Here is a 24072-nt window from a genome sequence, read left to right as displayed (position 1 = left end):
TCAAAATGGAGATGGGTCTCGTGCCCTTGTTTTCAAAGTTAGACCATGATATTGACAACTGCTCTTCCTATGGCTCGGAGCGATATACATGATCTTGAGTGCCGGCAATTTCGCAGCCTGATCAGCGCTTGATCTCCGTCGGCATTTTTTAGAAGTTTTAAATTCGACATCAGGAAGAAAAGCGAAATAAGAAGTTCAAAGCCGGCAATAAAAATAAGAGTAACTGTCTTCCCTCGTCGCGTGCAGGTCGGGTAAAGTACTCGAGTCTTGCATATCACGGCTCTAAAGCGTCACTCGGTTTTCTTTTGGGCACACATAATTATTTGTTTAAAAGACACTGTGCACTGGACGCCATACTTTCGTTGATATCCTCTCCAATGGCCTGTAAAAGTATAGTATATAGCATATGATTCAGTCGTAATATGACGTTCAAAGTTTCAGTACATAGTGCTCAGTACCGGAAGAAATAATATTCAGACATGCATGATATGCCTTAGATCATTCCGGGGAGCCTGGTGAACTTCCTGTCTTCACTGACATGACTCGTGCCATGCTAGAAAAGACCCTTGAATATTCAGGGTCACGGTCGTATCATACATGTGCATCGCACAGGTCTGTGCATGAGGCGAGATGAGGTATCCGGAAAGACATATCATTTCACACCATGTAAGGTGTCTAGATCCATCATTTAATCAGTGCACAGACTTCCGTGATGTAATCATTTCCCCAGCATTTTGATTGATAGCAGTGGCACGGGCCGTAAATGATCGCCGTTTTCAATGCTGGGGGCGACGTGCATCTTCAAGTTATACCAACAGTCTCTATCTCACTACATGTCCAAGGAAGCGCGAATTTGGATTCATGACGGGTCTGAAAATAATATTTCAAAATTTTTTCTTAGTATCTGGAATTCTGAGTTTTCTTTTTCTACCTATCTAAATACGCACGATGAAAAGCTATGAAGTTCAAGTTAGGGTTTCTGACTCGACACCTACTATGAAATGAGATATATCCCAAGAGGAGTATGCAATGCAGAACTTGAAGAATGATCATGTAGAGTTGACATTTTTGCTATGCACCTATCTTCAAGTAGGTACTTAGTCTCCCGGTCATGTCTACATACACGACATTAGTGGTTTGAAATGTCATGATCAAGGAAAGAACGGTGATAGTATTATCAAGGATACTTTGGGATGCGCTGTTTTGAATACCATTCCAAATACCCATTTATTAAATGCGATATGGAACAGAGTGCAAATCTTTCGGCGATTTCAACCCACGTTGACACGCAGTGGAATTGTCAAACTCAAGCTAGAAAACAGACAAAGAAATTGATTCCCAATCTAAACTCGCTTTCCAGCCAAAACATTCGTAAAAACTTCAAAGTTGCCTTCATTCTTCACGTCGTAGACAGCAAAACAAACATCACTCCACCAATTCCCCTCAGAGAACTCAAACTCCGTCAGAACCTCAAGCCAACACTTCGCGATATCATCAGGAGGATTTGCATAGACCCCACACCCCAATGCCCCAAGTACTAGCATCTGATGCTTGTTCCTCGCCGCAATGCGGAGCGCCAACTTCATTTTGTTCTTGGTGAGATCACGATCCCTGTCACGGGCGAATATTTGTTGTGTCTGCCGACACGAGGACGAACTTGATGATGACGTTTGATCATGCGGCCGTTTCCCGTCTGTATTTAGACAGTCCTCATCGAGTCTTGGTCGACAAATAGCCGCGATTGTAATCACGCTGACCATCGGAAGGTCCTCTGGTCGGGTAGTGCGGGTCATTAGGACATGGCCGGAGGCTAGGTCTTCTCGCATCACCAGGACATATGGACTGTAGATTGCCTCGTGAAGACAGAGAGGATAGTCTTTTTCGTTAAGGCTTAGAGCTAATGAGCTGCGGTAGCAGATTGCTTCTTCCTGTGCCATTGCACCGTTCAGCCAACCGCCACCTGGCTTTCGATGGCTGGCAAAGTTGATGATGATGGGGCGAAGTTCTCGGCTATCTCGATTGAAACTGTTTCTTTGCGCTTTCTGAAATAGCCTGATGGCAACGTTAAGGGTATCTTCGTTCATGACCTGGACTCTGGCACGCGATGGAAGGCGGGGGCATTCGGAGCGACGTAGGCGACGGTAGGAATCTATCGATATCTTCTTGGATCTATTGGCTTCTTCAGTGGTTTTGAGGTCACTCAAAGTCACTTGGAGAACGTCGCGGGTCTCCTGGGCTGCTCTTCTGAGAGCTTGCCTTTGGGGATCTGTTTCGGTCACGGTGTCTTCCAAAAAGCGCAATCGTGGGATTGTAGAAGGTTGCTGGTTCTCATCATGATCATCTACCAAACTTGAATCCGACTCTGGAATAATTTCATACCCCTGGCTTGAAAATTGAAATGGCCGCAGACACACATTTATCATGTTCCAGATGATATTAATAGTTGTGAAAAATATATTTTGACGGTTTTGAGGAGACGGGTCAGACATTTTCTCTCTTGGGCTACTGGGTAGTAGGTGGTATGTCTATTCCAACGAGTCCAAGAGAGGCGATAGACCATCTCTACCAACTTGAAGCCAGCATCGGGGTCTATTATATTCAGGATCGGGTCGTTTGGGCCGCGCGTTCGTTTGATTGTTGAACCGGAATTTACCCAATGGAATCGTGTGGAAATCACAGATTACTGAATGCTCCGTTGGCCTGCGGGCTCAACATTAGTTTTTAAGAAGGGGGGTTGACTGGCACAACCTAAGCAGATGCTTCTTCTACCTACTCTCAACTACAGTGACCTCTTTGACAACCTTGGAACACTATACCACGAGCCATCTCATAATTCTTCCGCGACATTTTTCCTTTTTCAAAAAAGGCATCAAATAAAGCAACAGCTTCAAACACAGTAACATCCCCAGGCACTATCCTAGACACAATAACAGCTTCAGAACCAGATACAATAACGACCCCAGATACTGTCCTAGACACAGCAGCAGCTTCAGACACAGATACGGATACAGCTTCGGATACAGCTTCGGATACAGCAACAGTCACAGGCGCAGATACAGTCCCAGACATAGCAACAGTTCTAGACACAGCTACAGTCTTATACGCAGCAGCAGTCATGGACACATCAAAAGTTTTGGATACAGCAACGCTCGTAGACCAAGCAACACTTTCGGACACAGAATCAATCGAGGACACATTGTCAGTCTCTGATACAGCATCAGTCTCGGACATAGTCTCAGTCACTGAAAATGTCATGGTACGAGTCACCTCAATAATCTTTCATTGACCTTCTCTTATCATTCTTAACTATAGGAACTGTTAGAACTGGCAACCGATTGGCCCTTTTACAAAGAAGGTATGCCATAATCACATCGACTGGAAGATAATTTCTAACCAAGTAGTCTTTCGACTGTTCACTTCTCAGTGGAAACACCCCGGTACAACAGCTAAATTAAAGCGTATCTATGTTATGTGAGTATACATAGTACTCTTAGTTCATCAGAAGCCATACCAATAGTATATTTGCCAAGCTAATGCCGTCACTTCTAGAAAGAATCGCAAAGACCCAAAACTTCAACTTCGGTTTCATGGAACACGGCGCGCCTGTACTATCGGAAGTGGTTCTCTAGATCCATGTGACAAGCCAGAGTGTAATCTCTGCAACATTTTGAAGGAGGGATTTTTACTTGAACGGGCCAGTGAGTGTTGAAATGATTTTCAATCCCATTTCGATTCATCATGATATGGTCCTCATAAGTTATTAGGTGATGAATGCATGTTTGGACGTGGGTTTTATTGCAGTGTTGTCTCCTCCAGTCAGTCGCTCTGACTCCCTCTTAAGCGCAAGTTCTATTAATACCATCTCATGGTTACTGACTTGGTTGGCTCTCTGCCTAGAAGCCAGTCGATATGCGAAGAACTTGAAGGGCCACGTTTCATCCGACGAATATGTCCTGATCCTCTGCGGTGTTGACCCTGGTCAATCTAAAGACATGGCAACCGCCGGGGATCCAGGAGAATGTGATACGGTATGTTCTTGATGAGAAGATATTGATATTCGCCAACTAACCATGGTTTTAGGCAGAGGGCTTGACTTTTGCTAAGGGGGGCCAGCTTCATTATCAAGAAACTTTTGTCCGTTGCTCATCACGGATTACGCCACTCGGTCTTGTGGTGTATTCGCGGACTCCTTAGATGATTCGTTCATCGCTCGCATCAGTTTGACTTATTTTGGGTGCAGTACTCAAATTGCACTCTGTTTGCTTTCTTAGAATGCCAGTTAGATAGAGAATATGAAATTGCATTCCCTCAGGCTAGGCTGAGCTGGCCTGTCACAATATCAAGTCTTGATAAACGACAAGTTCACCCCCGGGGGGATATTAAGCTACTGTATTGAGCTTCCTCAAAGCCACCGTTGGAATCCTAAAGTTCTAGCATCATCAAACTTTCTAGATTCTCAAGCTGTCTGACAACTCTCCAAAGAAAGTCGCTTTCAATGCCTTGCTCGGGATCCTCTCTATGAATACCTTCATAATCTCCCGGCTTTTTATCACCCTGTTTTTTGTGACACGACAACTTTGGTCGTAATCCGCAAATACAGTCCATGACAGCCTGCTGGTAAATTTCGCCGACCTCAGCTGCCAGATCTTCTCTAGCACCTTCAAGTAGTTGACTTGCTCCCTTTTTGGCGCCAGCGCCTTTGGTGTAATACCCATTAGCCGGCTCCCACATGGCGATCACATATAGTATGACTCCAAGGCTATGAAAGTCATCTAGGCGACAATAGCGTCTTCTTTTCGCTATGGTCATAAAATCTGGATGTAAATATATATCAAGTGGGCCGCCGATTGGATCTTTGATGCCTTCTGACTAAAATATGGATTGAGAGTTCTGTGCCCCTTCCCCTTCAAGATGTTGGTCGTCCGGTTTTGGATGCAGCGGACCGGTAATAAATGGTGCATCGAGCCTCGAATTCGCGGTATTTTCATCATAGAAAAAAAGTACGTTGTGGCTTCCTAGGGCACGATGAAGCCATTGGCTGCAGTCTAATTGGTACACAGCTTGAGCTAGCTAGCCCACGGGCAATGTGACATCTCGTACGCAGACTTGGAATACTATGGCCTCCATCCTCGAAGGGATTGCCCAGAAGTCTTCCTCTCGCTGTACTATCATGCCATCTGTCACGCGGGGAGGAGAGTTCAGTGCATGGGGAGTCAAACGGCAGCATGCACGAGTGGCTGATTTTGTCCGTGTCTCAATATGGGAAATATTCACTTCAAGAACTGGGGCTCACTCGGATTAAAGCACGCATTTCGCAATCTTCTATCGATAAGTCCATTGCGCTTAAAGACGGATATATGGGAACGTATGCTGGATGCTGAGATGCGGGTAGGATTGAATATTCTCAGCGGGACTATGACGGCGACACGTCCCTTCACTTTGCATGTTTAGCGCTCGGTGGAGCGAGTGAGTACCAGTCCTTGTTAGAGCAGGTTATTCAAGACAATTCCAAGGAGATCGATCGGGAGAACAGTCGGGGCATGACTCCGTTGGACTCTAGATTCTAGAGCTTCGCCGGTAGAGATCTTCAGGCGAGGTTATTGAAGTCGTATGGGTCCTACCGGTGAACTTGGAAACAACGATACTGCTTACAATTTGGTTGATAAGCCGCAGCTCTTAGGCGACCCGCTCGAGAGTTTCTGGTGGGAGTTGGAAAAGGGCATGACTGTTCACACTGTGTATGGGATGCAAGGGACCGCAGGGCATTAGAATTTAGCTACCATTGAGTATGTCTATACGAAACCTTGGGACATATTGACTCCAACAGCATAGAAGAGGTCCTACGTGGACTGCCCAGGAGATGCCCATATGACTGTTAGTTCTAGTCTGGATTAAGTTTGGTTGGGCCTGTCTTAGCGATATCCAATGGCTTAGCTTACTTGTGTTATTTACGATCTACAGGATGAATAATGATGAGGTAAAATCGTCAATTGATGGCAATCTATTCTGGCAGCCAATGTATCCATTGTTGACAAAGAAATAAGCAAAGTCGAAATCCTTTGACTAACAAATACCAAGACCAGACCCCATTCCCACCGTGTAAACCGATCCCAATGCATAAATAAGATATGATGATGTGATAACAATTGAAAAGGCCTAAGGCACCCGTAACATGACTATACATGAAAGGAGAATAGAAATAGACATAGACATAAATAATGCAGATAGCCTCCGACCCATGCAAAATGCTAAAACCAGTAAAGCACAAACATAATGGATATCATGTAAAATAACACCTGGCTCCGATAAATGACAAATTGGTTGAAACTGAAGAGATCCGATCTGACTCTAAGAGTTTTTTTGGGTTTCAGAAAGATGAAATGAATTTAAGATTGAGGTTGAGGTTGAAGATGCTCAGCTCAGGGTGCATGGCAGCTTAGGCTGTGAACACTCTGTCCAACTGGCGCAGTGCACGCATATCTTCTCCTACAAAGCCGATCTTTTCATTTGGAATGTCTCGTGGTCCTTCGCCTGATACACCGGGGCGGGGAGTACCTGCTCCCGGGCTCCCTGAGCCAGCGGGATGACCAGCTGCTGTCATTGGTGCAAGCGATGCGGAGGCCATTAGAGAGCCGATACCAGGGACAGCACCGGCGGGGCCCTGTTCTGTTTGCTTTGGAGGTGTGCCGATGGGAACGAGCTGATGTACCGATGGGGAAGTCTGTTTGAGTATGTGAGGACTTTTTGTGATGCCGTTTGGTTGTGGGATGCCGGGTGCTGAGACGACGCGCGGAGATGCAAGACGGGGATCGCCCATCGGTTGACCGTAGCCGCGGGGGCTTCCTCGCTCCATGTGTTCGCGCATCTGTGGTGAGCGGCCTGGATAGCCTGGTGGGCCGGCTGGGGGTGGACCGGCGGGGTGGGCGGATTCATGGTGTGGGCGTTCATACATGGGAATACCGTGGGGAGGAGGTGGTGGTGGTGGTAATCCATGTCCATGGTGTTGAGAGAGGTGAGGAGGCGGTTGGTGAGGTGGTTGGTGAGGTGGTTGACCATATTGGGGCGCGCCATTTGGTCCTGAGACGGCTGGGATGTATGCGGGACCGTAGTGGACTGAGACGCTTGGGGGTGTTGGGAGTGGTGTTGGTGGTCCCCATGTATATGAAGGTGCATATGATGGCGCATGGGTGGCGCGAGGGGGGTATGCGCCCATGGGTGGATGGGGAGTAATTGGGTAAGCTGCACCGGCCATGGGACCTCGAGTTACAACGGGGAGATTTTGTTGATCGTTGACTGTTGACTCTGGGTATAGGCCTTTTTGGGGACGAACGTGACGTAGTGCTGGGTCGGTGGTAGGTTGTTGGAGAGCCAGGGCAGACGAGTGAGCGCGAGCGTAGTAGCTTATTAAATGAAGATGTTGACCGGTTGATGTTGTGATACTGAAAGACTGTTTCATCAACCCATCGGGCTTATATCGGTAACCGTCTGGACCTTCATCAGTTCCATCGCGGTCGTCATCGCTACCTCTGCTCTCTGGTGTTTTGCCGGATCTTGGTACGGAATTCTGTGAAACGCTACCACCGCCACGTTTGCCTTCCATCTCCCGATATGTTAGAAAGCTGCCTGAAACGCGGCTCGCACTCCATGATTTGCCGTCTGTCCATCGGCGCATGCCTGCTTCCCGCTCATCCCAGACGAATACTGAGCCTGATCGAATTGATTGACGTTCCTTTTCTGAAAGTCGTCGTTGTACCCGGGGTAATAAGCCCATGCGACAGGCCTCAAATAAGATTATTGCGTCCGCCGGGGTGCGGACGTGTCCGTAGTAAGTCTCCATCCAGTCTCTTGAGTGAAATGACGACCCAGACGGGATGGTAGGTTTAACGGCCAGGTTGACGTTATGATTGATAAGATATCTGATATGCGACCCCAACTAGTGATGTCTATCTATCAGTGAGTTAAGTTGATACTGATTGATTTGAGTGTTCTCTCTTTTCTTGTTGTTCGGAGAATCGCCGACGTGGTTGTAAATAGATGCGGGATCTAGTAAGGCTGTGTAAATGTTGATTCTGGTCCCTTCTGATATTGATCCCGGTTGAAGCAATATGATGATGGGATGGTGGGAGGTGGTGAAAGAGGGAAAGGGAAAACAGAAAGAAGTCACAAAGTTTGCGTAGAGAGGTGCGGTCCAACCCATATAAGAGGAACCGGGATCCGAGTCATTGATGATCGGGTATGGGGTAGGCTGAGTAGTGGATTGAAAGTGTGCTAGGTGGGTACAGGCCGAGCTTTTTTTTACGTCACCTAACAGGGTTAGTAGGGTTTGGCGTAGTTTTATTTTAATTTTTTGGGTTTGGATTTTATTGTAATTTTTATTTTTTTATTTTTCTAAAATATTTAATTATTATTAATTTTGAATTTTGAATTTTGAACCGAAAGGGCAAAACAGGCTGCACGCCAGCCTGCAGAGATTGGATGTGGGGCAGTGGAGTTAAAGCGGACGTAAAGAATGCCGACAGGAGCATAAGGGTAAGAAAAGAGCGAGAGTAAAAAAAGGCTCAAAGAAAACGGGGCCTCTTCTCTTGTTTCTTGGACCCCACAAGGTTCGGGCTCGGAAGGAGTGAGCTTAGGCCCTCTATGACTGTCTCAGAGTAGAAGAGGTTATAAGGATGAGCTAGATGATCCAATATTCTATACATCAAAATCACAAAGGCCCCCAGACAGAAAGGGATGCCTGAAGCAAGGTGATATCATTTATTAAAGCCAAAGGAAGAGGATCCCCAGAAGGGGAGAACAATGAGCTATCATCAAAAGAAGGTTAAATAAAGGAACCAGACAGGTCCAAGACCCAGATTTCGGAGGTTCCTACAGATGTAAACGCCGAGAAGTCCCAAGAATGAGCTACAAATACACATACAATACACGATAACGATGCCCAGAGTGGGAACATCACAGGTTACAGGGGCGAACGAAACGGAAAGTCAAATGCAAAATTACACGATTAAAACAGATATCAAACACATTACTAAAGGCCCCAAAATTTTAATTCTTTAACAATGAAACAGAACAAAAAAGATTAAAGAATGAATTGTGAGAAATGTAAAAAAAAAAAAAAATTTATTAAAAATTGAAAGATTTCCTCCCCGTAATACAATAGCCTCCTAAGAAACAGAGTTAGGTGGAGACGCGCAACTAAGGTTGAAAGATGGAGCAAATGACGATCCAGATGCACAGTGCGATAGGCAAAACGGGAGAAAGGGGAATAAAAAAAGGAAAAAATTGGCGGAAATTAATTTATGAACAATGCAGGTTCTGGCACCTTTGATTATGATTGATTTGAAATCCATAGAATGATCTCGCCTGACTCTCCAGCTGTTATGCATCAGAACCCTGGGACAAGGCCAGATAGAATTACGATCAGTGGAGCCCAGGGGGCTTGAGATGTGGCGAAGGCAAAATGTGGCACATGGTTGGGCGGCTATCCTGACCACCTGGTATGGCCAGGTCTGGTTGACTTTCGTATTTTAATCTTAGACTCAAAGAAGGTGAGAAAGATAAATGAAAATGAATAAAAAGAAATCGAACTGATCGTCTTGATTGTGCAAATTAAAATGATGACCATTATTCCTGCAACTTAGTGCTCCACTCGCTGTACATCAATGTACAGTGTACATACATACTATCCATAGTTAAAAGTACTCTTTTTATGCTACTAGTAACTAGGTTTAGTTTCTCTGTTCCAAGATTATAGATATACATTGATATTCCTATACCTGGACATGTATATGCACGCCTTATTATGTATCCTGTGCCGTGTATCAAATTGGTTTGGCCTAGCGCTGGCGTGAATTAGTCCCGGTCGCCCCCTCTTACAATATAGGGGAGATCGAGACTAGTCTTTAACTTCTATCTTATCCCCTTGTCAAAAGGAGAAAGGAAGTACTAATGAAGGAGGCAAAGATTCAAAGAACAAGATTACCAACTTGATCATTCCAGACCTGCTTGGATGCTTGGAAGCTCTTAAGAAGGGCCTTGGCTAAGCTTACGGTGGCTTGACAAGGATGGTGGAGTGGGGGGTGGGGGGCGAAAGGCCCAGTAAGGTTAATTTGGTGAGTCTTGGCTTTTAACCCCTTCGCAAGGCATCTCCATTCCAGGATGGAGAAAGCCAAGTACAGATTGACAAACCGACTGAAAATAATATAATATAATATACCTAACATATGTATTAGCAATTACATAAAAAAAAAAAATTTCTGATCAAACTCAGAATCAGAAATCAGAATAAGCAAGAATAAAAATCAAGGTGACTATGTATCTGTGGACTGATGTACGTGTACAACGTAAATGATCTGTGTCAGACGCATTCTGAAGGGTGGCGCTCTGATCGCAGCAAAAAGGTGGTTAGTGCGCGCTCACTGAAGCTTAAGCTTAATCCAACACGAGGAGACGCTGAACTTTATGCTCGCTTAGAGAGGCCGCATCCATGGTTTTTCCATTCTAGCCCATCAGACCAGCTGCTGGCTGCTTCCTTCCTTAATGCTTGGCATTTGCAAATGGTACTAGCCCTGGATAGGCAATAACTTGATTGCGTTTTATATTGCTGCAATTTATTGCTTTTTTATTTCCGCGTTGAAAAAAGAATCAAAATAAAGTACAAGGGTATCGCCCCACTTGATTTTGATTTTTCTTATTTTTCTTATTTTTCTTATTTTGATTTCTAATTTATTTCTAATTTATTTCCGGGTATTCCACGCTTGTGTTTTATTACTTACACGGACCTCGGGATTTCCACCCCCGACACCGTTGACCATGGTTCTTTGTTCGGAGAAGAGCGACAAGTAATCAGATTCGGGGAGAAAAAAAGGAATTTATTTAGAAGATTGCATAAATTAGGAAAATGGATAAAGGTAAAAGGTAAAAGGTAAAACAAGGACTTAAGATTAGACAAACTATTGGTATTTAGCACCAACGCGACCAAGGAAATAACCACCCCCTTTGCCCCCCACATGATTGTTTTTGAGTACCTAAGTGACTTCCACGGCTGTGTCGGCACCAACAATCAGCCTCTTCTAGGCAGAAAGCCACTCGGAAGTATATTCTTGACATGGATATATCGGATCGGGGATACACAAAATTCGGTTGCAAAAAGCCACAGTGTTCTTTTCTCTTCGCTTTAGTAGAACCCTCGTGACTCGTACTCGTATATCACTGACGCGGCCATGGTTTCGATTTTAACTATGCTGACGGTAAAAAGCTTGATGGAATTCTAGTTCCCGATTAACATTTTCAAACTTGAATTAAAAAACATAAAATAAAATAAAAACAAAAAGCGAAGAACTGAACAAAGTGGACGCTATGTTCATAAGGAAATATGCATCTATTTTTTCCGAACCCGAGCCTCCTGGGTGCCTACAGTACGTACGTAGTTACCTGCCCCCTTTTTTGCTCCTTTGAGAAGGTTTTGATCTTCAATTTCATTACTTGCGATGTGCACAGCTGAAACTAAAGAGGCCACGTAACTTATCCAGGATCTTCCTCCTAGCCGCAGGCCGGGGTGCCTATGAATTAATCTACGGAACTCCGCGGTAGACTGTAGTATGCTAACCGCTCCGTGCTCCGTAGTTCCTAGCTCCTTTTGCACAGACGAACCCAATGATAATGTACAATTATGGTCGGCTCGCCAGAATAGGCCCTAGGCTAACGTGCTTAGGAAGTACGGACGACTGGACTCGCACTCCGTAGTGAGGTGCTTCGCACGCAATCACTCGCACAATCTGTCCCGCCTAGGCATTTAATTCGAATTTCTAGTCATTGCATCTTCGACTCGTAAATAAGGCTAGCTCAATTATGCTCGCACTAATTAGTATTCTGTCTGAATTAAACTTATCCGGTCTAGGCTTCCGCTGCCATGGAATCTACCGAGCCTTATCGACCACCTTACATGTGGCTAATCTCCATACATATTATGCGTCGTGAACAACTTTCTTTTTTCCAATTCTCCCTTTCGTTTTCGGATTCCCTTCCAAGGTTTTGATTTATTTTTATTCTTATTCTGCTTACATACAGTATTTACTTCCAGAATAATATTTTTTTAACCTTTAATTGTTACCAGGCCGCCAATGATACGGCCGTATAGCCGAAGCGCCCAGAAATACTTTTATGAGACAGCGCTAGGCTATCGGGGACAAGGTTAAAGATGCTGATTCGCTGGCTTTACGGGGGTTCAACTTGCGCTGTGATTTGAGCTTGCGCACGGGCCGGTCCTAAATATCCAGCTAAAGCGAATCGCCAATATGGACCGGTCGCACGACTGAACCTCTTTAATCCATTAGGCTTCGGAGGCTGAACATTCCGAGAAATCGCGGGTTAGTTTATCGTATTAGCTTGGCATGCTAGATTATGTCTAATAGATTAGCATGTCGGCCATTTATACCTAGTTATCATAAATATTCTATTTGGGAATCTACTTTCATGTACGTACCTGATGTACATGCTCAAACTCGTCCAACAGGCGGCCGTGATCGTCTTAGCGCGTCTCTGTCAAACAAGGCGTTCGACCACGGCCTGCATTAGATGTCTCACATGGCGCCGACTAGTGTCACTTGACATCACTGTGGTGACCTGAGCTTGAACTTCCATTGACCTGGTGGGCGGCGTGGGTGAGGTCGCACTACTTCTGTGTATGTCTAAAGAAGACCATCATCGACAAGATATGACGATGTAGTCGGCATGGGATGATGTAAAGGAGAACTCAGCATATGCGGCCGGTATTACTATGATCGCGCGGTGTATTCCGTAGACGATAGGAGGGTTTTCTGTCCTAAGAATTCGAGGCATAAGATGCGAATGTTTATAATTAGGATAAAATTAATCGATCTTCATAGTAGTTATGGGATAATGTGTTTGCATGCTGCATGGAGAAGGTATAACTATATGTACTTGTAATTAGTTAGTGTCGCCACGGCTAACCGTTAACCAAAAATATTAACCTTTTAATGGGCCCGGACAGGGCTGGTCAGGGTCCAGGGCCGATCGAACTGCGCAGCGAGATCGAGTCAGCGGAACGAGGCGCGCAACTAACAACGGAAATATAATAAGATAATTCTTTAATCGCTGTCGTTATATTAAATTATTTGGATAACAGTGATAATATTAAAACTAAGCATGACAAATTCATGCCTTGAATAATTATATCAAATGAAATTTCCTTTCTCTCGTCTAAAAATACGGAGTAATAACCATTATAATACACGGACTCCTGCAATCACACCTAGGCCCGAATGCAATATAAGCATCAAGAACTTGATCATTCCACATGCTGCACCCTTACTTGATCTGATCTAATTGGGGGCTTATTGTACGTACGTACGCTCCGTACCATGTGCGAGATCTGTCAAGTGCTCTGTGCGTCGGTTTCAGCTCTCAAAAACCCGAAATGTAATTTAGTGATGTGATGATCGTCAAAAGCTCGCAGCTTATTCCTCGTCAGTCCACCGCGCTATTTACTATAACAGGGTAGTTGGTGTAAATCATGTACAGAAATAGAGGGGCGGCTCTAAAAAGGGTATCTGGTTCGACAAGGGGGTGATGGGGGCCTGTCACAACTTGAACAAGGCTGGCTAGTATCAGCATGAGGATTGTATCTGAATAGCGCCCGTTTTCATTCATCCTGAACTGCCAGTGAATTCCAGATACAGCAGTCGTTTCGTCGCTTATTACTGGATCGCTGATTACTGATTACTGTACAGTGTAAAATGTAGATTGGGATATTCCGGGACTGCCGCTAGTCATATCCGACCATCCGAGAAAGACACCTTTTCATCCTGGAGTGGGTCATGATAAAATATCCGGCTCCACTACTCGCTAAGCATATCGTGGACTGTCTACTGAACGGAGTAACCACTAAACTACACTCCGTCTCCGTAGGCCCTAGCGGGTTAGCCCGACACAAGGTTTGCCGACCGTGGTTCGTGAGCGTATTATGCAATTGGCATGGTCTCCGGGATTTTAACTTGGATGGACCACTCAATTTATTTTTCCTTTCGGCTTGGCTCTTTTATTTGCTTTTGTTCTTTTCGAGAATGCTCGCGATTATGCCGATGCCGAGCTTAACTCCGTGATGGCCGCTGGGAGACCGCGGAGAGACTGCCGATACTTCAATGTTCCAATTGTATTAACTTTGAGCGGGGCAGGATATGTTACAACTAGAGTATGCACTAGACATGACGGGTACGAAGAGCCTTATTTTGTTCATGCTGCTTTTCTTGTTTATGCACAGGTTTTTGGGCATATCTGCAAACAGTCTGGATCCCCGGCCGATGTATGCATGGACGGAGTATACAAGGCTACACAAGAATTTGAGATGTCATAGCATTATCTAAAATAAATTCCGTTGTTTGATTTTCTTTCTATGACAAGGATACTCGCGAGGGATTCATTAACATGTAATCTCAGGATTGGTTATGTGTGTAAGTGATTGATCATTACTTTCTATTCCCTGCATCCTCCGTATCCGTATTAATCTCCGACTCGCGAGTTGATCATCAGAGTGGCTTACCTGAACCTTCCCTTCCTCGCTAACTTACTGGACCTACTAGTCGACAAGGGCATCTGCCATCTGCCATACATATGTCTATGTTTACTGTATTCCTACTCTCTCAGCCGTGTGGGTAAGCAGCTGAGCCTATGCGATTGCCTAGAGCGATTGATACACGTACGATGATCTTACTAGGGCCTTGTGAATCCCTCCCCTTCCCCTTCTTAATCCACATTGGCCCCGGCCCCTGGGGCGATGACGTGCCCTTGCATGGGTCCGGCACACCCTAAGTGGCATTACCCACGATCAACTTTACCTTTACTTTACTTTAGATATGGTTGCGACGCGTTCTGTATTGTCACGCATCATTGCAACCCTGGAATTAAAGGTTGCCAAGATTTGATTCCGTGAAACGTCGCACGAGCTTATCTCCACTAACATAATTAAGGTGTCCACGATTTTGGGTCTTGGATCAATGGGGAATGTGTTGGGCCAAGCAACCTACATTGCGGGTTTTATTTTTATTTTAAAACAGTCTTGTCTTGTCTCATTATGATGATCTTTAGAGTAGACTTGCCTCTTTTTGACCCGATCATCAAACAGATACTCGTGGACATAAGCAAGTGCTCTGCTCTGTTCGCCGGAGCTTATACTGCGACCGCGGGAAGATCGCAAAGGAGAAATAAGAATATAAACAATCCTGGCTACTATACGCTAATTCGACCAGGATTCCAAGCCAAGTAATCTCCCACGCATACTGTAATTTCCTTGGTCGCCTAACCTGTTGGTTACCATGCATCCGGTTGCCTTAATTAGCACATCCATACTCCCTCTGTAATTAGATTGAATCTCTTTTATATTCCTTGGGTAAAAAGAGCGAGAAATGACCAGGCCCCTGCCAATGATCCCTTTTCCCCTAAATGATAAATAAATAATCATAATACCAAGAAATTTCTATATACTCATCCTTGATAGTGCATCCCTTGCCAAGCCTGGAAAAGGGTCACCCTTCCAGACCAAAGTAGCGAAGTGGCAACTGTCATCCGCAAGCCTAAAAGCCAGTTTCACCCAGGAGAACCATGGGAATAAAGGGAAAAGTGGAGGAAGCATATCCTCTTTTACCTCTAGTCTCACACTTTATGTTTCTCATCATTTGACTCAGACAGCCGAAAAGGGTGTGATGAGCCGACCAGAAACCTGTGTCTTACATGAGTGAGCATAACCATGTGGCGCACGGTTCCTTTTTGACTTTATGTGTCGGGGAGTTTATTAAACCGAATACGAAGGGTGGAAAGGTTAGGTTACGACCGGGGCTGGGGATGAATGAAGTGCGGGACTTGGATCGCAAAACTAACCATTTTGAAGTACGGAGTACGGAGTGGCTGGATGGTAACCATTATTTCGCATATTAGGATTCGCTGTTGACTTGAGGCGATAATGATAACTAAGTTTTTTAGTGTATTTTTGGTTGCTGATCGGAGACATTAGAGCCCTGAAGTCATGAAACTGGCGCTTATGTACTGAATTATCCATGTGACTTATTTTATTTTATGTTTGTTATTTTGATTTTATTCAGTTTACTCCTTTTCAAGTGTTCGCAGAATTCCTTTTTTTTTTTAAAAAAAATTAAAATTAATAGCGCATGCTAGTCATCGCGCGACAATGTGATACGCCAGGCAGGGATAGTCCCGGCGCCTCCAGGGCTGCATGACTCGTTTTGTTCAGACGGACAAAGCCCGAACATCTTTCTCTTGCTTATGCTTAACCCCGGTAAGGTTGGTAAGGTTGGGTCCCCTTGGCCCGCCGATCCTGGCCGCCTGATTGGCATGGGGTTGATGTACATTTCGGTAAAGTTTAATAGATTAAGGCAAAGATGTGCCCTGTTTTCTTCCAAGTTTTGATTTCTTAAGGCTGTGCGGGAGCCTCTTAACCTAATTGGGAGAGTGACTTTCCCCCTCCTGGCAATTTTGATCCTGTGAGGCTGGTTTTTACATAGTAAAGTGTACATGTATACTCCGTAAAAGGGCGGATGTATCTTACAACCGGGTAACTATTTAACTATTTAACTTAGGCACTAATATTGGAACTGAAGATGAAGATTAGATCAGCCGAGGCTGATGAATAGAATATGGATAAAACCTCCGATACACGTTTACATGGAGAAGATTGATTGAGGATTATTTATTACCTTGCCGACAGCAGCCGGATGAATCCACCGGATGAATCCACTAGCTCGCAAGCATTGGGCTTCTGAGAGGTCAAGTTCCCCCAAGACCACTGAGACCAGCCAAGAGAGTGCTCGGCATCCGTAAGCGAGCTCCACATATCACCGATACTCATGCCTGAATAGATTATAAGACAAAAGTATTTCAAAAAATATAATTAAAATGTAAAAAAGATTTTTTTTTTTTTTAAAAAAAAAAGTAAAATCAATAAGACCCACGGACCACGTTTTATTACATTCTAATTTATTTATTTTTCAACCTTGATGTTTAAATCTTGTTTTTGTTCTCTGCTGACGGAGGACCCCGGCCTCTTCATTTGCTCATTCGCATCGCACTGCGTACACTCTATACAGACTAGGTTAGCAGCAGATTATCAGCTCTTCCTGCTGGTTGCCGCCCCATTTTTTTATGTTTGGCTGCGGGCTATAACCACGCTAGAGTGCTTGGCTCTGCTTGGAACCGGTCCGAGTGCCACTACGCATCAATCCCTGTCTAAATAGCCTGGTCTAACCCGGAACGGTATACTGAAGGGCACACTAGTAGACATCTCAGGCCTACTCTGTATGTACTTATGTCTTCTGTAATGGAGCCTGATTGACCAACTGACTCATGCGCCTCTTTTCATATTAACTTACTGCGGTAAGGACTGCGCGACTAGCCGCTAACCTCGCACCTAAGTATTTGCCTAAGGAAGTGCGAAGAATGAACAAGGTAGTGTTTCAGTTGTAAGCTAAGCAATTCGTATTCAAACAAGGAATTTTTTTTTTTAATGTTAAACATTCAAAGTACGAAACACTGTATGTAGTACAGAGTAGAGGATTAAGAAATAACCGAACTATGCAACGAAATCGATGTCATAGTAGTCTATTTTAATCCGGAGTTATACGTTGGGGTTATTCGCCATGCGCTATTCCTGCACTGAATACTAACCGCGCAAATGGGAAGGTTAAAAAAGTAAGCAATTCCGCTACAAGGCTAAAGGTGCGAATATTTGGTATCCATCTTCCTTCGGCCCCTTTGAAAGAAGGAAGAAGAGCGAGCCAAGACCCACATTGGCTCAATCGTATAATATAGTTTTCATTGGCACTTCCTTCGATCTACAAGATTCATTGATCATCGTTTCATATGTCCACCGTCCCTGTTTCTTGTCCATCCTGCATACTGTACATACTTGCGCTCTGGACAACGCCCTCACGGTCCTGGTCCCACTGTTCCCGTCTGATCTTCCCGATTTTGGCCCCAAAGTGCTGACGTCCCTGGAGTTAGCCGTGGGGGCCGATATGTTTTTAAACTCCGTTTACCTCATTTTGCCTATTGCCGACTTGCTTCCTAACTGGCCCCATTGAGCCCCGGGTAATACCCCCGGGGCGATGGCCCGTTATTTAGCGTTGGTTTTAAGTACTTTGCGCGATGTTGGGAAGGCGTTAAACCTAGATTGTGTTGCTTTGCAGATGGCTTATTGCTTCTTCCCTGTTTTCTTTTGCCCGAATGGCCTGGGGCTGACATGAGGCGTCCAGTGCGTGAGATTTCAAAAAGATACTCCGGACTCCGTGGTCCGTTGTTTGGGATGGCGGACGGGGGGTTACAGATGGCTGCAGGAGATGACATGGCTATGTTCGTGGGGCTGATATATTTGGGGTTGATATATGTTCTGTAACGTGGATATCAGATGTAGGATTGTAAGTATGGTAAGGCGTGGTGGGTTCTGCCAGCGAACCGCATGGCTGGCCTGATTTGAAGTAGTATTGGCAGGATTCTCGGCAGCTGTCAGCGGGAGTGGCTGTTAGAGTTGTGGAGAAGTGGTGAAGAAGTGAAATGGTGTCATGCTTCTCTCATCTATAGTACATTTTCTTGATATCATACACTGTTCAATTCGCGTTTGTGCGTCTTTTAGCAGTCCGCACGGCCAAAGTATCGTGGAAATGCCACTGTATCACGAACGCTAGAAACGCCAGATAAGTAGCCCAAGAATCTATCAAATCCAAGCCCAAAGCCTCCATGTGGTGCTGAACCCCATCGTCGAAGGTCAGCATACCATTGGAGATGACCAAGATCCTCGGTCGGAGAGAGGTGAGGGTATAATGCCTCTGTTGGAACAGAAGTATCAGAGTCATCAGATACCCTAGACTTGATCAGGCCGTACTGACGCATGTTCTCGACGATGTTCGGTAAGCGGTGCTCACGCAAAGAGCCGCCAGCGACCTCAGCGATCTCCGGGAAGAGGAGATCAAAGCAAGCAACAGTCTCCCCTGTAGTGTTGTTCTGTTCCTCTTGGCCTTCACAAATATGTGAAGGAGCCATGTAGAATGGCTTGATTGTTTTGGGGTAATCTGTAACAAAAACCGGGGTACCTTGGAAGAGAACTTCCACGATGTACTTCTCATGTTCAAGCTGTAATCCACCATCCCAGGTAGGGGCATGTTCAAATGAGGCCCCGTCTTCAGAAACTGCCCGCTGGAGCATTTCTATGGCTTTGGTGTATGTAACACGGTGCCATTTAGGACCGTCCATCAAGACTGACCACCGTTGCCGCAAGCTTTGCTCTGCCTCTTCTGTATTGATCTCCTGTCCAGGCTCGCCGGTGCGCTTGATAGAAAGTATTTCTTTCCCGGCAGCTGTATCATACAATCGCCGTGTCAAGTCACGTAGTAAATATTCCACCTGATCGGTGAGCGCATCTAAATCCGACATGAAGTTGGCCTCCGCCTCTAGCATATAAAACTCGCTCAAATGACGCGGTGTATCGCTCCTTTCCGCTCGGAAAACAGGCGTCAATGTCCATACATTTCCAAGCTCCGCTGCGTACGCCTCGAGGTGCAATTGTGATGACACTGTGAGATATTTGGGTGAGCGGAAGAAGTGCTCGGTCTCGGCGTCGTCGGCGGTAGCACCGCGTGGCATCAATGTGAACGTTTCGCCCGCTCCTTCGCAATCAGAAGATGTAATTATCGGTGGTTGCACTTGTGTAAAGCCGCCATGGGGATATGAGTGGAAAACATTGCCGAGTTGGAATAGACATTCGGATCGGAATCGCGCAAGTAATGATTGAAGGGGGGTACGCATACGAAGATGAGGAATTTGGCGCAAGAAATCGACGCTTTGGTATTTCTTTTGAATGGGGAATGTCTGCGATCCGAGTAAAACAATTAGTTGGCCGTTACTGGCTATGTTGTTGATTTCGAAATGTGCATACCTCCGGTTCTGACGCGCCTGTCACGGCCACGTCAGTGATCTGAAGCTCATGAGACTGCTTCTTCCCTGGCGGACAAGCTTTCCATATTCCCGACACGCTGACAGCAGTTCCTGTGGACAAACTAAAGGCACAAGAAAGTAGGTTAGGTCTGGCTGAATATGGCCCTGCTTGGGATGACGAAACAAGCAATTTACCTAGTCGCTTGCTCTGGGTTCAAGATTGCCTGTAAGGGTTCAATTGTAGAGCCGTCTGAGATCTCAGCAAAAGCCCGGTGCTTTTGTTTGCGAACAGATCGAATGAATCCATTCACTTTGACCTCCTGGTCTTCAAGTCGGCAGGGGCCCTCGGCCTTGCTGGATTGGAGAATCTGAGCGCATCGCAATACTGCAGGTCGAATATTGGCTGTCGCTTTATTGTGAAACCTGGCGACAGACGTGGAGAAGGCGCGCCGCCATATCTGCATGACTGGATTGGGTCGCGATGTGATGCGCGGTGGGATCGTGGTCGGAGGTTGCGGACTGGAAAAACTGGGGAGCTGCCGGTCCGATCGGCTGTTGTTCCCCGACGCCGGGGAATACACCAAGTGTGGTTGGCCTCATTTGAGCTCAGTAAACATGAACAAGAGTTACATTAACTACGTAAAATATTGGTTTTCGCATGGGGTTTCCGAATTCCTTAAAGTATTCATAAGGCAAGAGTTTCGCGCCCCGTGAGCATTATCTGTAACCTTCAAGTTCAAGTTGCCCAGGTGCCCAGGTGAGGTTTCCACATGGATAACTTGAATACTATATATACTACGATAGCTTGAAGCCTTCAGAAGCCGCGCCTCATACTACTAGTAGTATGGATAAACTCATTCAAGTTCGCGAGAAACCTTGGAATTCTGTGCCAGTGAGAGTCAATCCATGTATTTTATTCAAGCTACTTATTAAAAGTTTTCCCAACTGGGCAATATGGATAATTCATAACCTTGGAAGTCTCAGTATTACATACCTAACAGCCTCGAGGGGGACTTGGAAGAGATAACATCTGAAGAATTCGGGGAAGAGCTAATTAGAATAGAATAAGAATAGAACATTAGAATAGACCACGCATAGAGGCATAGATAGCTGAAAGTGGAGGGGTGTTGCAATTCCTAAGATATCCAAGATTCACGAAATATAGCAAAGAAGGCTAAAGAGCGACGCCTAAAGATCCAACCAAACGCCATAAATCAGACCGAGTCAAATGTCATATTATTCCAGGTTCCTAATCATGCCTTTCATAGGCTTTCCGTTCTTCTTCAATCATTTCAATTGCATCCATAAGGTCGTTATTGGATGCGGCAGCATAAACTGCCATTCGGGATCGGCCACCATCCTCGGCTGTTCCGTATCCCATGTCAATGAGGGAAGAGACACATTTTTCGACATCAGCATCAAAAGCCGTGGAATTAGGTGGCTCTTCGACAGGGAAGCTGCCAGGAATACTGTGTTGCGACGATGGTCTGGACGTGGATCGCTTCCTTGTCCGTTTGTCAAGTCGTGCCCATGTATCCGACTCGCCGCCTGCGCCACTTCGCGAAAGTCGGCGCTCGCTGGCTCGTCGATTGAGTACTGGAGAATGTGAATCTTCAGCCTGGAAGCTGAAGCGGGATGATTGTCTTGCTCTCGGGTGACCAAACAGGGTAGTGCTTGCGCGACGAAGATTAAGCCGCTCGTCGTCATTTTGATGATCTTGGTCATTAGTGTACGAGATAGTGCGAGACCTCTGAAGGGGGTTCGAGGGAGATGTATGTTGACGTTGATTTGCCAAGACCTGGGCCTCCAGCTGAGAGACAGGTGGGAAACGTCTCAGTTGCACTTCTGGGTCAAATGGGTCATCGTGCTCGGCTTGGGACAACTCATTGGATACAGAGGAGAAGGAAGGCCCTGAGTTTGTGGTAGACTCATCAATCGTCAAATCAATTAACGGACGTGACCGAACTTCATCCACCGAGCCACTGGAAGAAGGTTTTGGATTTGAAGATTGGTATGTAACAGGCAGGTCTTCAGTCGGAGGTGCATCTTTGAAGGTGACTGATTTCCGACGTTTCAGTGGAGTGGCTGGCGTCTGGTTCAGCTTAGTCTCGACCTTGTCTTGTGCAGTGGGTGGACTACCAAACACTTTTGGATCATCAGTCGTTGTCGGGGAACCGACACAGTCAATTGGTGCAGCATCACTGTACTCCAGGTTGATCGCATGTCCATCAATATGGGTACCCTGTAAGGCCTCCATTGCAGCAATAGCCGGATAGACCGAGGGAAATTGCAAATAGCCAAAGCCTGCATGTTGTCCTGTACCGACATCCATTGGAAGATCAACATCAACAATGAAGCCCTTCGAGGCAAAAACATCCTGAATTGTTCGTTCGGTCACTTTAAACCCTATGTTTCCAATAAAGAGTGTCTTCCTTCCAGGGCTTTCTGACTGCGAGGCTTCTGCTTGATAGGTTGAAGAGGCCCGAATATCCGAAGACGGCTTCTCTGAAAACAACTTTGCATCACTATTTGAGACCTGGGACGTGGTTTGACCAAATGGCATAGTCGAATTTTGTGGCCATGCAGCAGAAGGAATATAGCCGCTGCACTGGGGAACAGCCGGCCACCAAGGGGCAGAAGACAGTGGGGGAGCAGGTGGAAGCGGGGGAGCAGGAGGCGGCACCGCTGCTTGTTTCCCCAAGCCAGCGTCCTTATGATCAATGTCTCCTGCAGGATTAGATGAACTCCTGTTTAGGAACCCGTTATGCAATGATTCGGAAGGAGCAGGATGAGCCCAGGTTTGGGACGAACCCCACGGCTCCACCGGGAAATTTGGACCCAAATGGCTAATATCCCCATAATATCCGTGTGGAGATTGTGCGTAACCCGTTCCGAGATTATTTTGCAAGCCTGACGCCGATGCCATAGTTCGTGGTTCAGCGTTCTGGGTGTTGAGTGCTGAAACAGCTGCACTGCTTATCGGAAACGAAAAAGTGGTAGGAGGAGGATTATGAGTCCCCGGGGCCATGTTCGGTTGCTGTGAGGAAGTGGCTCGGGCCAGTTCCTGTTCAAAGGCAGTAAGAAAGGACCGGCCCATTCCATTGACTTCGGTTGCCACCATTCGAAGACTTTCGGCAGCATTTTCAGCAACAGGCCTTCCTGCATGGAAGGCTTCTTCTGCCCAGTGCCTTGAATTATCGGCCCATTGCCTTCCGTTCTCAGGCAGATTGTTGAAAGCGGTCCTCAATTGAGCTTCAAGATGGACAAGCATGGTTTGAAGTGTATTTCCCATGTTTGCGGGCAGCTGTCTTTGAGCATCGCGAACTTGGCGTTGCAGCTCTGGTAATTTTGCACGCAGCTCAGACTTGACCAGCTTAGCTCCATTGAGCAGATTCTGAATAACATCCCATGCGAGATTCTCGACAGAGAATTCTCGCGAATCCGCATTTCTTGAAGACTCAGCAGCTGGAGATGGCTCAGGCTGTGGAGCTCTCTCAGCAGGTTCATCAGAAGAGTCAAGTATATTCGCCAACTCAGCCTCGAAAGCCGCCAGTAGAGGAGGTTGAGCTATGTCGCCAGGAGCAGCAGTTGCGCTGGTCTCAGCTGAGTGACCCTCGCGATCAGATGTATTGGCGGTAGGCTCAGCAGCCACCGAGGCATTTTTCTGGGTATCAGGGAGCTGTGAGCTCGTAGACGAATTATTCTCGAATCGTTTCCATAATTCAGTTACCGAGTTTGATCGCCGGATATCAAAAATGTGCATCGGCGCTCGGTCATCCTCAGATAGCTGGATGGCATCGAGTCTGGGCTGAATGCCGAGGGGCTCATCTAGACGCTGGGAAAGCTCAAGTGAAGACCCAACCTGCAAAAAACAAAACAAAAGTTAATGCATACTCTTGGGCCAACTTTGATGCATCGTTGTGGGGCATACCGTAATCTGATCGCCATCGTCGTCATCCGTGTAGGTTAGCCTCGCCCGAGGATGACTTGAGGCAAGGCTATCATACTCAGAGGATGATATCTGGACTATTCCATGAGAGCTAGAAGAGCCTTCTTCACCTGAGGATGAGGGACCATGCAACTCCTTGATCTTAAAGGGGTTCAACATTGTTAAATAGA

The 24072-nt window shown here is 45.9% G+C and overlaps 6 protein-coding genes across 6 annotated transcripts; 1 reads left to right on the top strand and 5 right to left on the bottom strand.

The window, feature by feature from the left end:
* Positions 1-1343: 1343 nt before the first annotated feature.
* Positions 1344-2423, bottom strand: N7478_009621 (uncharacterized protein; the record flags this gene model as incomplete). The annotated part of the gene is made up of 1 exon (XM_056925835.1): positions 1344-2423. One exon carries the CDS (start codon positions 2421-2423, stop codon positions 1344-1346), a length of 1080 nt encoding a protein of 359 aa, XP_056775205.1.
* A 692-nt stretch (positions 2424-3115) lies between these two features.
* On the top strand, positions 3116-4194 carry N7478_009620 (uncharacterized protein; the record flags this gene model as incomplete). Its single annotated transcript, XM_056925834.1, has 6 exons — positions 3116-3256; positions 3313-3355; positions 3402-3471; positions 3550-3698; positions 3898-4028; positions 4081-4194. The coding sequence occupies 6 exons, from the start codon at positions 3116-3118 to the stop codon at positions 4192-4194; spliced, it is 648 nt and encodes a 215-aa protein (XP_056775204.1).
* A 228-nt stretch (positions 4195-4422) lies between these two features.
* Positions 4423-4731, bottom strand: N7478_009619 (uncharacterized protein; the record flags this gene model as incomplete). The annotated part of the gene is made up of 1 exon (XM_056925833.1): positions 4423-4731. The coding sequence occupies one exon, from the start codon at positions 4729-4731 to the stop codon at positions 4423-4425; it is 309 nt and encodes a 102-aa protein (XP_056775203.1).
* A 1705-nt stretch (positions 4732-6436) lies between these two features.
* On the bottom strand, positions 6437-7837 carry N7478_009618 (camp independent regulatory protein; the record flags this gene model as incomplete). Its single annotated transcript, XM_056925832.1, has 1 exon — positions 6437-7837. One exon carries the CDS (start codon positions 7835-7837, stop codon positions 6437-6439), a length of 1401 nt encoding a protein of 466 aa, XP_056775202.1.
* Positions 7838-18651: 10814 nt separating this feature from the next.
* Positions 18652-20553, bottom strand: N7478_009617 (asparagine--tRNA ligase SLM5; the record flags this gene model as incomplete). The annotated part of the gene is made up of 4 exons (XM_056925831.1): positions 18652-19887; positions 19955-20075; positions 20149-20321; positions 20389-20553. The coding sequence occupies 4 exons, from the start codon at positions 20551-20553 to the stop codon at positions 18652-18654; spliced, it is 1695 nt and encodes a 564-aa protein (XP_056775201.1).
* A 649-nt stretch (positions 20554-21202) lies between these two features.
* On the bottom strand, positions 21203-24061 carry N7478_009616 (RNA recognition motif domain-containing protein; the record flags this gene model as incomplete). The annotated part of the gene is made up of 2 exons (XM_056925830.1): positions 21203-23815; positions 23885-24061. The coding sequence occupies 2 exons, from the start codon at positions 24059-24061 to the stop codon at positions 21203-21205; spliced, it is 2790 nt and encodes a 929-aa protein (XP_056775200.1).
* Positions 24062-24072: the final 11 nt, after the last annotated feature.

This window comes from Penicillium angulare, assembly GCF_028827245.1.
Source record: "Penicillium angulare strain IBT 27051 chromosome Unknown utg000007l_segment0_segment0, whole genome shotgun sequence".
Lineage (NCBI taxonomy): Eukaryota > Fungi > Ascomycota > Eurotiomycetes > Eurotiales > Aspergillaceae > Penicillium > Penicillium angulare.
Note: the sequence above shows the minus strand (reverse complement) of the source record. Positions and strands in the feature narration are given on the sequence as shown.